The 14146-nt window shown below is 50.2% G+C and overlaps 1 protein-coding gene across 1 annotated transcript; it reads left to right on the top strand.

Moving 5' to 3' along the window:
• Positions 1–1425: 1425 nt before the first annotated feature.
• Positions 1426–11282, top strand: LOC128420642 (interleukin-12 subunit beta-like). Its single transcript, XM_053402321.1, has 6 exons — positions 1426–1501; positions 4121–4375; positions 6035–6146; positions 6379–6617; positions 7818–7984; positions 9736–11282. The coding sequence occupies exons 1-6, from the start codon at positions 1426–1428 to the stop codon at positions 9853–9855; spliced, it is 969 nt and encodes a 322-aa protein (XP_053258296.1). The 3' UTR covers positions 9856–11282.
• The last annotated feature ends 2864 nt before the right edge of the window (positions 11283–14146 follow it).

Genomic DNA, 14146 nt, shown 5'->3' with positions numbered 1-14146 from the left:
AGCCCCCAGGGAGGTTCATGGGTAACTCAGCAGGACAAGAAGAGGGCAAGAAGGAAGTTGTCTGGGAAGAAAAGGCAGTTGTGGGGTGGAGGCTTAGGATCCGTGGGGCCAGGAGATGAGGCCCCCAACCTGCAGCTGTGTCCAGCCACAGGGAGCCCCTTCAGCAGCCTCCTCTCAGGACAACCAGCCAGAAAGTCCTTCACGCAGCGCAGAGTTAACCTATGGAGCTTTCTTCTCCCGTGGGAAGCAGGGGTGGCCACCAACCGTGATGGCTTTAAAAAGGGATTAGACAAACTCATGGTGTGGTGGGATTGTCTGTTAGTGAATGAATTTTGGAAACAGATTGGTATAGAAATATCGGGAAATGTGGGAAGAACAAGGAAATAACTAAATTAATGGCTCTTATTACCCTGAATAGTACCGAGTTAAAAACAAAAGAGGAATGCAAATGGCTAAAATTGATCTTAATTGCAGCCAGACAGGTTATAGCGAGTGATTGGAAAAATGCAGAAGAGCTAGGCGTGAACCAATGGAGGAAAAAACTGAATAATATTATAATTTTAGAATACCTAACTGTGAAGATAAATAGAAAGGGTTTAAGGTCAGTGAGAAAGAGAAGGATTGGTTTGAGAAGATATTGCATTATTTGAGTAGGTTTGAACAATTTGGGGCAATTAAAATGTTAAAAGTTAAATAAACCTTGTGGAAGGAGGAGTGTTGAGGTATATAGAAGTATACATATGGTTAATTTGAATATGTTATTATTGAATATTATTGAATATGTATATTATTGAATATTGTCTACCCAATGTCTCAGCCACCTGGGGGGTTTCACTGTTTGTGTTTTGGTGGTTGGTAAATATATATATATATATATATATATATATATATATATATTAAAAAAAGACAAACTAATGGTGAGGAATAGGGCTATCAATGGCTACTAGCCAGGATGGCTCTGCTCTGCGCAGCAATGCTTCTGCATGCCAGTCAGTGGGAGCCACAGGAGGGGGGGTGTTGGTCTTGTGCCCAGTCCTGCATGTGGGTTCCCATTAGGCTGGCACTGTGTGAACTAGATGCTGGACTAGTTGAGCAAGTTCTTTTGATGCTCTTAGGAGACTCATTTCCTGAAGGGGGGAGAGGGGGGTGCAGAGCCTTTGCTCCCAAGAGGTGGCTGGAAGCAAGGGCAGGCACCCCGTTGGGCAGTGGGTTTTCCATGCCCCCAAGAGAGACAGACAGGGAGTCGGGTCAAGATGCTGCTGGAAATCTCTGGCCCTGACCCTGGTGGGCTGCTGGTGGTCCCTGTCTGGAGAGATTTGGGTTTCCCCTTTGGTCATTTTGTCTTCCTTCCTGGGCAGGATCCTCTCCCCTTAGCCTTCACTGCCCTCGTCTCCAGCGGAGTCTCTCCTCACGCACAGCCTGAAGATGATGGCCATGACATTGCTGGCCCTTCTGGGCACGGCGCTCATCGCAGAAGCCTCCGTGGCTTTTCCCGCCAACTGTAAGTGCCCCAGAGGCAAGCCCCATCTCAGGGGCCCAGAAGGGAAGGGAGAGGGGTGGAGTGTGGTCCACAAAGGGCTGTGTGTCTCTGCTTGAATCTGCGCACAGAGATGCACAGAAGGAGGGAGAGAAAAGCAGGCTGCACCCGGATGTGCTGTGTAGCTCCTGTGCGTGCCCCCCATTCCAGGAATTTGGGGGGGGGCTGTAATTGCTCAGTGGGACTTCCCTCATACTTGATCTGGAACCTGCAGTTAGGGCAGAATGCTGCAGCACAATTGCTGGCAAGAGCGTGGCCTTGTCAGCATCTAACTTCTGTACTCAGAGGTCTGCACCGGTTTAATAATAATAATAATAATAATAATAATAATAATAATAATAATAATTTATACCCTGCCCATCTAACTGGGTTTCCCCAGCCACTCTGGGCAGCTCCCAACAGAATATTAAAAAATAGAATCAAACATTAAAAACTTCCCTAAATAGGTTTGAGGAATGTGGGTGGCGCTGTGGTCTAAACCACAGAGCCTAGGGATTGCCGATCAGAAGGTCGGCAGTTCGATTCCCCAGAACAGGGTGAGCTCCCGTTGCTCAGTCCCTGCTCCTGCCCACCTAGCAGTTCGAAAGCCCGTCAAAGTGTAAGTAGATAAATAGGTACCGCTCTGGCGGGAAGGTAAATGGTGTTTCCATTCACTGCTCTGGTTCACCAGAAGCGGTTTAGTCCTGCTGGCCACATGACCCGGAAGCTCTCTGAGGACAAACACTGGCTCCCTCAGCCAGTAAAGCAAAATGAATGCTGCAACCCCAGAGTCATCTGCAATCTAACAGTCAGGGGTCCCAGTTACCTTTAAACAGGTTTGGGCCAAGTTCAAGGTGTTACTGTTCAAGGTATTACAAAGCCCTTGAAAACTTGGGACCAGTTTACCTGTGAGATCGCCTGACGCCACAGGTGACCACTCAACCACTTCAATCAGCACTGCTACAGATGCCACATAATACCCCCATTCCTAAGAATGCAATCATTTGGTGTGGCAGCACCTACACTTTGGAACTCCCTGCCTATTGACATCAAGCAAGCGCCTTTCTTTATTCTTCTTTCTGCGCCTTTTAAAAACATTCTTGTTTAGACAAGCCTACCAAAATAGGTAGAGGGTTGACCTAAATTTTAAGCTGCTTTAGCATTTTAAACTTTTTGTATATTTTAAAGCATTGTTGTAAATTTCTTTCGATTTTCTTGTTTTATCCTTTTGTAAACTGCTTTGTGAGTTTGCTTTTGCTTTTTTTTACAGTCAGGAGCTGCATAAATTTTATGAAATAAATAAATACCATATTTTTCGCTCTATAAGATGCACCAGACCACAAGACGCACCTAGTTTTTGGAGGAGGAAAACAAGGGAAAAAAAATTCTGAATCTCAGAAGCCAGAACAGCAAGAGGGATCGCTGCGCAGCGAAAGCAGCAATCCCTCTTGCTGTTCTGGCTTCTGGGATAGCTGCTGTCAGAGGCTCAGGAGCAGAAGAGCAGGGGAGAGAGCAAATAGAGAGCGGAGGAGAGGAATCAGAGGGGAGCGTAGGGGAATATGACAGTGACCCGAGAGATTCCATGAGCTTCTCCAGCGAATCAGAAGATTCCCAGGAGGGGGCGCCTATGGTAAGGAGAAGGGGGGTCCCAGGGGGGACGCTCCATAAACAAGGGACCAGAGGGGACTCCCAAGGGAGTAGCGGAGGATCAGGACCAGTTCCCCCACCAGAGCACAGGGGGGGGGAAGAGTCACATGAGTCAGGACCAGCTTCTCCTCCATCGGGGAGTGGGGAAACGGAGGGAAGGCCAGGTCCAGCTAGCCTCCCCGAAGGAGGGAGCAGTGACAGCAGTGTAACGGTCAGAAGGAAAGTGGGAGGCTGCGCGCGCCAAGTTCAAATGTGGAGGAGCGCGGGACAGCAGAAAACCCGGATTGGGAGCCAGGTCCTAAAGCCCGAAGGAGGGGGGGAGAAGAGTCAGGGGACTCAGCGTCAGAGGAATCTAGGAGGGCTGAGATTCCGACTAGCAGGAGGACCCAGAGAAAGAAGGAACAGAGGAAGAGGTGGAGTAAGGCTAGAGTCTTAAGCTGGTGTCAGGGGGGAGGAGATTCAGATGGGACTTCTACGGTCTAAGGCATAGACGTAGCGTTGCGCGCTGCACGTCTGGAAATGAAACTGAACTTCAATAAAGACTTTTTTACTTGAGGAAGAGGCAGCGTTGGTCTTGTGTGAGCTGGGACCTTGGGCAGCGCTGACAGCTGCACAGCCTGCATTCGCTCCATAAGACGCACACACATTTCCCCTTACTTTTTAGGAGGGAAAAAGTGAGTCTTATAGAGCAAAAAATACGGTAAATAGGGCGGGAGCTGCCCTATAATAATAATAATTTTTTTGTATGTCACCCATCTGATTGGGCTGCCCCAGCCATTCTGGGCTGCTTCCAGCCATTAGAAGACCACAGTGCCCTGGCCGAGGGAGGGGGGCACCCTCAGTGCAGTCCTCCCAGCCTGGCAACTTGGCGTCCCAAACTTCTCATGAAGGGGCGCTTCCCCACCGCAGCCCTTCTGCCACCGCTTCCTCCCCAATTCTCTCTCTTCCCGTCCCCAGTGCAGGTTGGGGACATCAACGAGAAGGTGAACCTGACGTGCGACGCCCCGGCGGGGCAGCGGGTGAGCTGGGAAGTGGAGGATGGGGCCCTGGTGGAGATGGAGGAACTGCCGCCCTGGGGGCACCTTCTGCGCGTCGGCCCGCTGGACCTCGCCTCCGCCCGCAACTACACCTGCCGGGGAGCTGCAGGACAGGTGCTGCACAGAACATTTCTGGCTGTGCGTGACCCGGACTTCCCCCTCTTCCTCCGAAAAGGTGAGCGGGGGATCAGGGGCCCCTTGGGAGCCTTCGCGGAATCTGCGCCTTCGTTGGACTCCGACATTACAGCCGGGGCGGGCGAGTCGGGACCTGTCTTTGGCCATTTGGATCATAGGATGGTTATAAGAAATGGGCTTGGCTTGAACAGCCTAACTCCAGCCAAGGAGTTAGAATCCCTTGAGGTCAGCAATCGCTCAGAGATTTAAACAGGGGCTACGCGGGTGGCACTGTGGGTTAAACCACAGAGCTTAGGACTTGCCGATCAGAAGGTCAGCAGTTCGAATCACCACGACGGGGTGAGCTCCCGTTGCTCGGTCCCTGCTCCTGCCCACCTAGCAGTTCAAAAGCACATCAAAGTGCAAGTAGATAAATAGGTACCACTCCGGTGGGAAGGTAAACGGCGTTTCTGTGCACTGCTCTGGTTCGCCAGAAGCGGCTTAGTTATGCTGGCCACGTGACCTGCAAGCTGTACGCCGGCTCCCTTGGCCAGTAAAGCAAGATGAGTGCTGCAACCCCAAAGTCGTCCGCGACTGGACCTAATGGTCAGGGGTCCCTTTACCTTAACTTTACAACCAGTTGAGAGGAAGCAAGGAATCTTTATTGCACCTGCTGCAACCAAGTCTCCCCCCTCACCCTTGCAAGGAGGTGAGGAGCCCCCAACACACATGTGCAACAACTTAAAAAGCCCATAAATTATCCGCCCCCTGGGCATAAAGACCACCTCAAAATGGAACATCAAGGTAATAGAAAAGGGTTGTCCAAGAAGCCCTGAGCAGGCGCCAAGATCCAGCTTGTCAATGAAGATACTTTGTTAATGGCTCTTCCTGGCCTGTCTGATACATTCTATCCCTTCCTTTACATATGGTAAATACTCTTGGCCCCTGAGCCCATTGACGCAAGCCTTGCCCCAGTCATAAACAAAGGACCTTCATGTTGACAGGGCTGCCCTTCTTGGACTGGTCCAACCAGTTTGCAGACTGGCGACCATCCGCACTACGTCTAGGCCAAAGAGGGCCAGATTTGATGAAGTGAAGGGCCGTGAGGGCCGAAGTTGTTGAGCTTTATAGGATTGAAGTTGTCAAGGTTTCTTTCGGGATTTTACCCCAGGAAATAAAGTGCCACAGGGGCCAAATTAAACCGACCGGAGGGCTGGATTAGGCCCTCAAAACGGACTTTGGACATGCCTGATCTAGGCGTTCCTGCCTAAAGAAGTGGTCAGAAGAGATCAGCGAGTCTAAACATGGCCTTTCCACTTCCTATAATATTTCGGCCCCAGCTTCATTCCTAAATTGTAACTTTTCGTTCATAAAACCCAAGGAAGGGGCCGTAGATGGACTATTTCTCACGGGCGCTCCTGCAAGCCTGCAGTACCAGCGGGCGCTCCTGCAGGGGGCGCTGTTGCGCAAGTGGAGACGCGTAAAAGGCTCTTGGTGAACCTGCGCCACGAAGCCCGATTGTCCTGTGACAAAGCCATAGAACTGTAGCGCTGGAAGGGAACCCCAAAGGTCATCCAGCTCAACCCCCTGCAATGCGGAAATCAGAGCTCAAAGATCCCCGACAGGATGGCCTGACAGATCACTTGGCTCCTTCTCCAGCAGCGGGAAGGGCAAGGCAGTCGCCAGGGTCCCTGTTAACCACTCTGCCCGCTCCCTGCAGCTGGAAAGGCAGAAGCTGAGGTGACCTGCGAGGCGCCGTCGTACAGGGGCACCTTCAGCTGCTGGTGGAAGACTCAGCACCCAGCCGCCTTCCGTGCCCGCCTGCGCCGCAAGTGAGTACCTCGCCTCCCCTCCTCGCTTTGAGGCAGGACCTCTCTGAAGGGCCTGGAACATCTGAAGCATCAGGAGAGATGGGGGGGAGGGCGAGAGGGCTGACCCCACCCCCTCACAGCCACCAGCCAGCCAGGCACCGCCTCTTCCGAGCGGGGTTGGATGCAGCTTGCAAGCTGGCAGCTTTGAGCCCCAGGACCTCTCGCTAGGACCCCCTCCCTCTTAGCGTCATAGGGTTGGAACAGCCCCTCCCAAGGCTCCTTTCTGGCTTTTCTGTCTCCGCAGAGGACCGGGCTCTGCGCGCTGCCCCGCAAGAGAAGTGTCTGCTTCTCCGGGCGAGGTGCGCCTCCTGCTGGAGGACTGCTCCCCCTGCCCTTTCGGGGAGAAGACGGAGCTGGAGCTGGCGCTGGAGGGGCTGGGCGAAGACGGCAGCTACAAGGCTCTCCGGAGGGACGTCGCCATCCAGGACATCGGTAGGACGCCAGACCAGACCAGACCAGCCCTCCCCACCCCGCTCCAGAATCCAAAGGAGGCAGGAGGAGAAGCCCAGCAGCTGCCTTTGGAGGCCAAGCAAAAGGACACCCGCAGAACTAGGGCAGGATCACAGTGTGGGAAGGGACCCCCAAGGGCCATCTAGTCTGACCCCGGCACTGCTGGGGCTGCTAAGTAACTGGGGCAGTTGGGACTGCCTGTATGGAATGGCTCTATGGGCAGGGACATTTCAAAGGGACATTTCCTCATTGAACTTCTGAGCAAGAGCCTCCTGAGGCTTCAGACTGGTCTCTCCCCCCAACACACGTTGGACTACAACTCCCAGCAGCCCTTGCAGCCAGTGCGGCTCTTGTTGGCTGGTGCTGATGGAAGTTTAAATCATGGGGGGGGGGGGCAGCAGCTTGGGAGGGGGCAAGGTTGCTTTTAAGTATGAAAAGCAGACGATGTCAGTCCCTGCAGTTCTGCTGTCAGGGATTTCTCTTGCTGCTGACCTTCTGTACAGCTTATCCTGCAGGGGAGCTGTGGTCTTGCAAAGAGCTCTGCTTCCACTAACAGATCATATTCTGCTTTTTTTTGAGGGGGGATTAACTGACAAGCACCTCACTGGCTGGGAATGTCTCAACCAAATGATCAACATCTGCTGATAGTTCCCAAAGTGGGTGGGATTTTAGAGGGATTCTAAGGGGTAAGGGGGCAGCTAGGGGGCAAATGGCTCTCAGACTTTGAAAAACTGGTATCACACTGGATCAAATGAATTCTGTTGAATTAATCAAACTAAATTTTTAGTTATTAAATTCATATACCACCCTTTGTCCAAATATCACAGCATGACAATACAAGATTAAAACACAAAATACATAATAAAAACTGGGGGCAGGGGAGCAATTGTTGACGGTTTTGAATTTAATTGTGTTATCTTCCTCAGTGGGTTGTACAAACCGCTATTTTGAGAAATGCTTTTCATAGGTTGGGTGGTGCTGGGGATGAGTTTGTGGCACCAAAGTGGCAGCAGCCTGAATAATATTTGGGAACCTCTGATCTAGATGATCTGGGCCTCTCAGTAGTGAAAGGCAGTAGCAGAAGGCTGGTCAGAGGGGCCCTACTGTGGCCCCTCCAAAGGCAGAGGGAGGGAGGGGGCCCTGGGGGAAGCCTGACGGCTCTTCTCATCCCTCCCCTTGCAGTGAAGCCAGACCCGCCAGAGAAGCTGACCATCCACAAGGAGTCGGGGGCCAAGCTGAAGCTCAGCTGGGCTCCCCCCTCCTCCTGGCACTGTGCCTCCGCCTACTTCCCTCTGCGCTACCGCCTGAAACTGGAACATTACGATGGCACCCAGAAGGAAGTCAGCAGCGTAAGTAACAAGCTGGTTTTCAATGCCTGTGTCTTCCCTCATGGGCTGGTTTCCAACCAGATTGGTCAAGGAGATGGAGCTCCTCTCCATGAAGGAAGGTTGCAAAGTTTGGGAGGTTTTACTTTAGAGAAAAGGCAAGTGAGAGACAACATGATACAAGTTTGTAAAATTATGCCTGGTGGCCTGGAGAAGATGGATACAGCTGTTCCCCCTTCTCTCATAACACTAGAAGTTATGGGCATGCGATGAACCTGAACGTAGGGAGATTCAGGACAGAATCATAGTCTATGCAGCACATAGTCAGCCTATGGAACTCCCTCCCACAAGAGCCAATGATGGCCTCCAACTTGGATGGCTTTAAAAGAGGATTGGACAAGTGCATGAAGGAGGAGAGGGCTATGGAGGGCTACTAGTCATGATGGCTGAGCTCTGCTCTCCACATTCAGTAAATGCTTCTGAATCCCAGTTGCTGGAAGTTGCTCTTGTGCTCCAATCCTACTTGCAGGTTTCCTACAGGCACCTTGCTGTGAGAACAGGATGCTGGACTAGATGGGCCACTGGCCTGATCCAGCAGATGCTCTTCCTACGTTCTCTGCTTCTTCATAATGTTACATATCAGGATGAAGTTCCAGGCACTTACCCGGGGTCTGTGCTTCCTTTGGAAAAGATGGCACTGTAGAGTCTGTGGTGTCTTTATAAGGTTCATCTAAACGCATTTACAGGCTGTGCCTAGATGGAGAGAGTTCATTCAGCTTCTGAGATGGTCCTGTTCTTTCCACTGCTGCAGTTTCAGATTCCAAGAGACCCCAGACATCATGTCTGACCTTCTCTAAAGCATAAAACAGACTTCCTGCCTTTGTGCTCCCCTCTCCTCCAACGTGCAAAAGCGACACTTTTTTCCTCTTCAATTCTCTCATTGCTCACTATAAGCCTGGAAATTTCCACCTCCCAAATCCAGATGTGTCTTTTACCCTGTTGATGGCTTTCACTGTGGGCTAATGACAGGCCACCAGCAGCCTTTGTTGTTCCAGTGATGCCCATCTCAATTAGATTTAATTATAATTGTTGAATCCAAGAATTATGGAGGACTTGCACCCACAACATCTGGCACTCAAAACCTACAGCAATAACACAACCAGCCACTTTCCCACATGCTCAAGGGAGGTGAGAATGGGTGAGATCTCCTGACCACAAAGACCGTCCCCTTCCATCATCGGGACTCCCCCACTCACGGCCAAAGTCAAGGGCTCCTCCAGCCCAACAGTCTAATCCCAACATCTTCCAACCAGTTGCCCTCAAGTGAGGCACAGTAGCCTCAGCTGACTCCCCTTCTTCTGTTCTTTGTCCCCAGAACCTGACCTTGGAAGGTATACTGCCCTTGTGCAGGGAGGATATAAGGCAAAAGTAGTCAATGTGGCAGCTTCCATTTGCTGCTGAACTCCATCTCCCAGCATCTAGCAATGGTCAAGAATGATGGAAGTTGGAGTCCAGCAACAGCTGAAAAGCTACAATTCCCCAACCCACATTCTCTGAACTTATCCTGGCTAAGAGCCTCTTGCAAATGGGTTCGCAATACCAGGGCTCAGTAGGTGGCCTGGGAGCACCACAGACTCTAGCCATGGCCAACGAGAGAAGCTGGGACCCCTCTGCTCTGTGGGACCCCCACATCAGAGAGCCTCCCTCCTCCCCCCAGCAGGCCCTGGCTCTGCCCCTCTTCCAGCCCACTCACACCTGGTTTGCCCTCCTTACAGGACCAGCTGGAGGAAACCATCAAAGATGCGGAGGCTGTGCATCGTGTGAAGATTCGCTGCCAGGATCCTTTCACCAATTCAATGTGGAGCCTGTGGTCACCCTGGGTCACCCTCCACTGAGGGCATCTGGGGGGATGCTCCTGCAGCCTCTCTTGGGGGACCCGGCCAGAGGCCTCTCCACAGCAGCCGCCTTGCAAGCCTCTCCAGTGAGCTTCATCTTCCTCCTCCTCCTCCTCCTCTGCTTCTGCACCTCTCCTTTCAGCTGGGGGGCTACTGGTGGGGCAGAATGTATCCTTGTCTCCATCTTGATGCCTGAGAGGTGTGTTTTCAGGAGCCTGTTCCTGGGGCTGCAATCTGTTTCAACTGTTTTTAATTCTGAATCTTAAATCCAGTCATTCATTTATAAATACAGTGGTACCTCGGATTAAGTACTTAATTCGTTCCGGTGGTCCGTTCTTAACCTGAAACTGTTCTTAACCTGAAGCACCACTTTAGCTAATGGGCCTCCTGCTGCTGCCATGCCGCCGGAGCACGATTTCTGTTCTCATCCTGAAGCAAAGTTCTTAACCCGAGGTACTATTTCTGGGTTAGAGGAGTCTGTAACCTGAAGCGTATGTAACCTGAAGTGTATGTAACCCAAGGTACCACTGTAAAAATGTTTTATCTCCTGCTGTGCAGTACAGAAAAATACTAAAACTGTTTACAGCAATAAAAATGCAAAACCTTAACCGTTTTGGAAGCGTGTGCTCTTAATTGCCTGGGGAGGCTGGTGGAATAGAAACTGCTGCAGCACCCCCTGGAGCCTCCTGACAAAGCAGAGGTAATAAATTTACCCCATCCCAGGCCAGTGGGGGGGGGGGGAATCAGTCCCAATGTCAAGAATAAAGAGCTGGTCTTCTTTCGTGGCTTCCAATAGATAAGCACCTCCTTCCGCCAGATAAACCTGGACCCATTAAGTGTGGGATATAGGAATTCTGGAACTCTGAACTCACTACTGGAGGGTGATAAGAGGAATAACAAAGAAATATGGGCTTGACTCCGTATGGTCTTGGTCTATATCACTTATTAACAGCGGTACAAAAATCTCCCTCCCACCTCTGTCCCAGCAGCCACTATGGAGAAATTATCTTAATGATTTAGATGGAAGTAAACTCTGTGGATGGGAGCTTAATCAATACAGTGGTACCTCGGGTTACATATGCTTCAGGTTACAGACTCCGCTAACCCAGAAATATTACCTTGGGTTAATAACTTTGCTTCAGGATGAGAACAGAAATCGTGCTCCGGCGGCACAGTGGCAGCAGAGGGAGGCCCCATTACCTAAAGTGGTGCTTCAGGTTAAGAACAGTTTCAGGATAAGAACGGACCTCTGGAACAAATTAAGTACTTAACCTGAGGTACCACTGTAATGTAAAAGACTTTCCAAATCTGTTTTGATGCCATGTGCATGACTGCGTACAAGACTTATCATCTGTACATGCATTTTTTTCCTGAAAGACAGCACTTTATGCTTGCAATTGTTTTTGAAATTCTCAATAAAGTTCATGCATGAAAGGGGAAGCCTGAGCCCTGAGCTCCAGTTGTCAGAGTGAGTGTGCCTTAGCAGGCTCTCAGCAGGCCCTGCTCCCACCCTCCACCCTCCCACCTCTTTTTTCCTCTCCCTCCTTCCTGGAGCAAGTGAACTGAATCTCTCTAAAAGGGTTGCCAACCCAAAGACTGCATGATCCCTTTTATAAGGAAACAAAGCACTTTTATTTTTAAGTCATTCTGGAAACTTTTCATATTTGCTTTACCACCAGCAGATGGAGACTAGTTCACCGTAACATCTAGAAACTGTAAAATTTCACTTGTCTGCAAATCTAAACGTCTGTGATTTATTCTAGCCTAAGCATTGTTACAAAAGTTGGACACCAGCCCCCACTCTCTGCCAAGCAGTAGCAAGATTCCCGGAGGGTTCCAGGCACTAAACCAGGGTTGTGTTCCTATTGGGAAGATTGAGGTGCAGCAGAGGCTAGTGTCTTTCAGAAATATGGTTTATTGACACGTTTCTACACCTATAAGTCTACAATGGGGGGGGGGTTGCAGAACATTATGCACCAAGAGAGCAGGATCTGGTTCAATCTCCAACCCAGCCATGATGCACAGTAAAATCTAGTGCTCTGAACTGGGGCGGGGGGGGAGTGGTACCCTCTGATGTTTTGTGTCAGCCTCCCTATTGTTTCTGGAAGGCTACTTGGGTCATGAGATAAAATGGGGGTGGGGATGTTTTTAATATTTAACGCTGTATTGTTTTTAACATTTGATTGGGAGCCACCCAGAGTGGCTGGGGAAACTCAGCCAGATGGGCGGGGTATAAATAATAAATTATTATTATTATTAGCACATGACTTTCATGAAGACCCTCCCCCTTTGCCCTATAATTCAAGCAGCAGAGACCTACCTTGTCAGACTGTTGTGAGAATAATGTGAGATTTCTCCTCTGCTGGAAGGATGAGTTGCCAAAATCAGAGCTCATGTGATGCCAAGGCACAGAGAGAGATTGTTCTCAGCAACCAGATGCAATGACAGAAATATACCAGGAGTGGGCAGGGCAAACCCACACAGCCCAGCCAGAGGGAGAGAAGAGGGGACCCCTTCAGGTGGTCTGCACAAAGAGCAGCCCCTGGCTAGCACCCAATTAATGGATTCTTTTGTATTTTTACTGCAAAGGAGGGGATGGAGGACTTGGAGTTTGCAGTGCCAAAAAAGCTCGCATGGCCTTGGGTAACTCTGTACCTGCTCAGAGTGTAGGGACTTTATTTGCTGCTGCTGCTGCTGCTGCAGAAAAACCACCTGAAGCCAAGCCTGAGCAACAGAGGCATCTCCCACACGGAGGTCTGGCAGCAAGAGAAGCTCTTGAGGGCCACACTCTCTCCAGGGCTGGGCTGCTGTGGTTTGTGGGGACGGGAGCCCCTCACCCGAGGGGCTGCAGCTGCTTGCAGCACTGCAGGAGAAAATTAATTTTTAATAATAATAATATATTATTTATACCCCACCCACCTGGCTGGGTTTCCCCAGCCACTCTGAGCAGCTTTCAACAGAATATTAAAATACAATAGTCTATTAAACATTAAAACCTTCCCTAAACAGGCTGCCTTCAGATGTCTTCTAAACGTCAGATAGTTGTTTTATTGCCTTGACATCTGATGGGAGGGCGTTCCACAGGGCAGGGGCCACCACCGAGAAGGCCCTCTGCCTGGTTCCCTGTAACTTTGCTTCTCACAATGAGGGAACCGCCAGAAGGCCCTCGGAGCTGGACCTCAGTGTCCGGGCAGAACGATGGAGGTGGAGACGCTCCTTCAGGGATACTGGGCCAAGGCCCTTTAGGGCTTTCAAGGTCAGCACAAACACTTTCAATCTTCAAATGTTGAATTGAATCGTCAGGAGGCACCCTGAAGATTTGATCCTGTCTGCAATGCAGACACTGGGCAAGTTCCTCCAGAGAACTGGGGAGACCAAGAGTTAGAAGAGATCCTAAGGGACATCTAGTCCAACCCCCAGAAATCCAGGAATCTCAGCTATAGATTTCCTGGCAGATGGTCCTCCAAACTCTGCTTTAAAACCTCCAATGAAATAGAATCACAGACTTGTACGGTTTCCAGGGAACTGCAGTGGACTAGATGACCGGGGGGATTTCCAGGGATTCTATGAAACCCTGGAAAGCTGCTGTCTGCCAGTGTAGGAGACACTGGGTTAGATGAGCCAATGACCCCCCCACTCTTTCACCTCCCCCTCAAACCTCGGGTTCAAGAGCCTCAGGCACACATAATTTCACAAATATTTATTGATCCGATTCTGTCACAGACATAAAATGGGAGCAGCTGGTGAAGCGAAGGGGACTGCAGGCCTGATTCTGCCTCTGTGTGTGTGTGTGTGTGTGTGTGTGTGTTGTGTGTGGGGGGGTCTTCATTCCTTGCCCTTTGTATTTAGCTTCACCTCCCCCTCCCTTGTGCAAAAAGAGCCCCACCTGCCTCCCACAACCCACCTCTGACAAATTCCCTCCCCCACCTAGTTATGCCCTTTTAAAATGTGTTGAAGGATTAGTGGGTTTCTCGTTTTTGTTTTTATTATGTATTTTGTGTTTTTATATTACCGTATTGACCTGAATATAAGCCACACCTTTAAAATTGGAGGCGAGAAAAGGATATATATATATATATATATATATATATATATATATGCCACTCCCTTCCTCGCTACTTCTGTGTTGCCGGGGGCCTTTCCCTTTCCTTGCTCTCTCCCTTCCTGGACCAACAGAAAAATTATATAACAAAATAAAAAAAAATCCCTTCCAGTAGCACGAAAGCTCATACCAATGACAAAATTAGTTGGGTCTCTAAGGTGCTACTGGAAGGATTTGTTTGTTTGTTTG

Source organism: Podarcis raffonei, chromosome 9, assembly GCF_027172205.1.
Source record: "Podarcis raffonei isolate rPodRaf1 chromosome 9, rPodRaf1.pri, whole genome shotgun sequence".
NCBI classification, from domain to species: domain Eukaryota; kingdom Metazoa; phylum Chordata; class Lepidosauria; order Squamata; family Lacertidae; genus Podarcis; species Podarcis raffonei.
The sequence above is the reverse complement of the archived record's forward strand: the minus strand, read 5'-3'. Positions and strand labels throughout refer to the sequence as shown.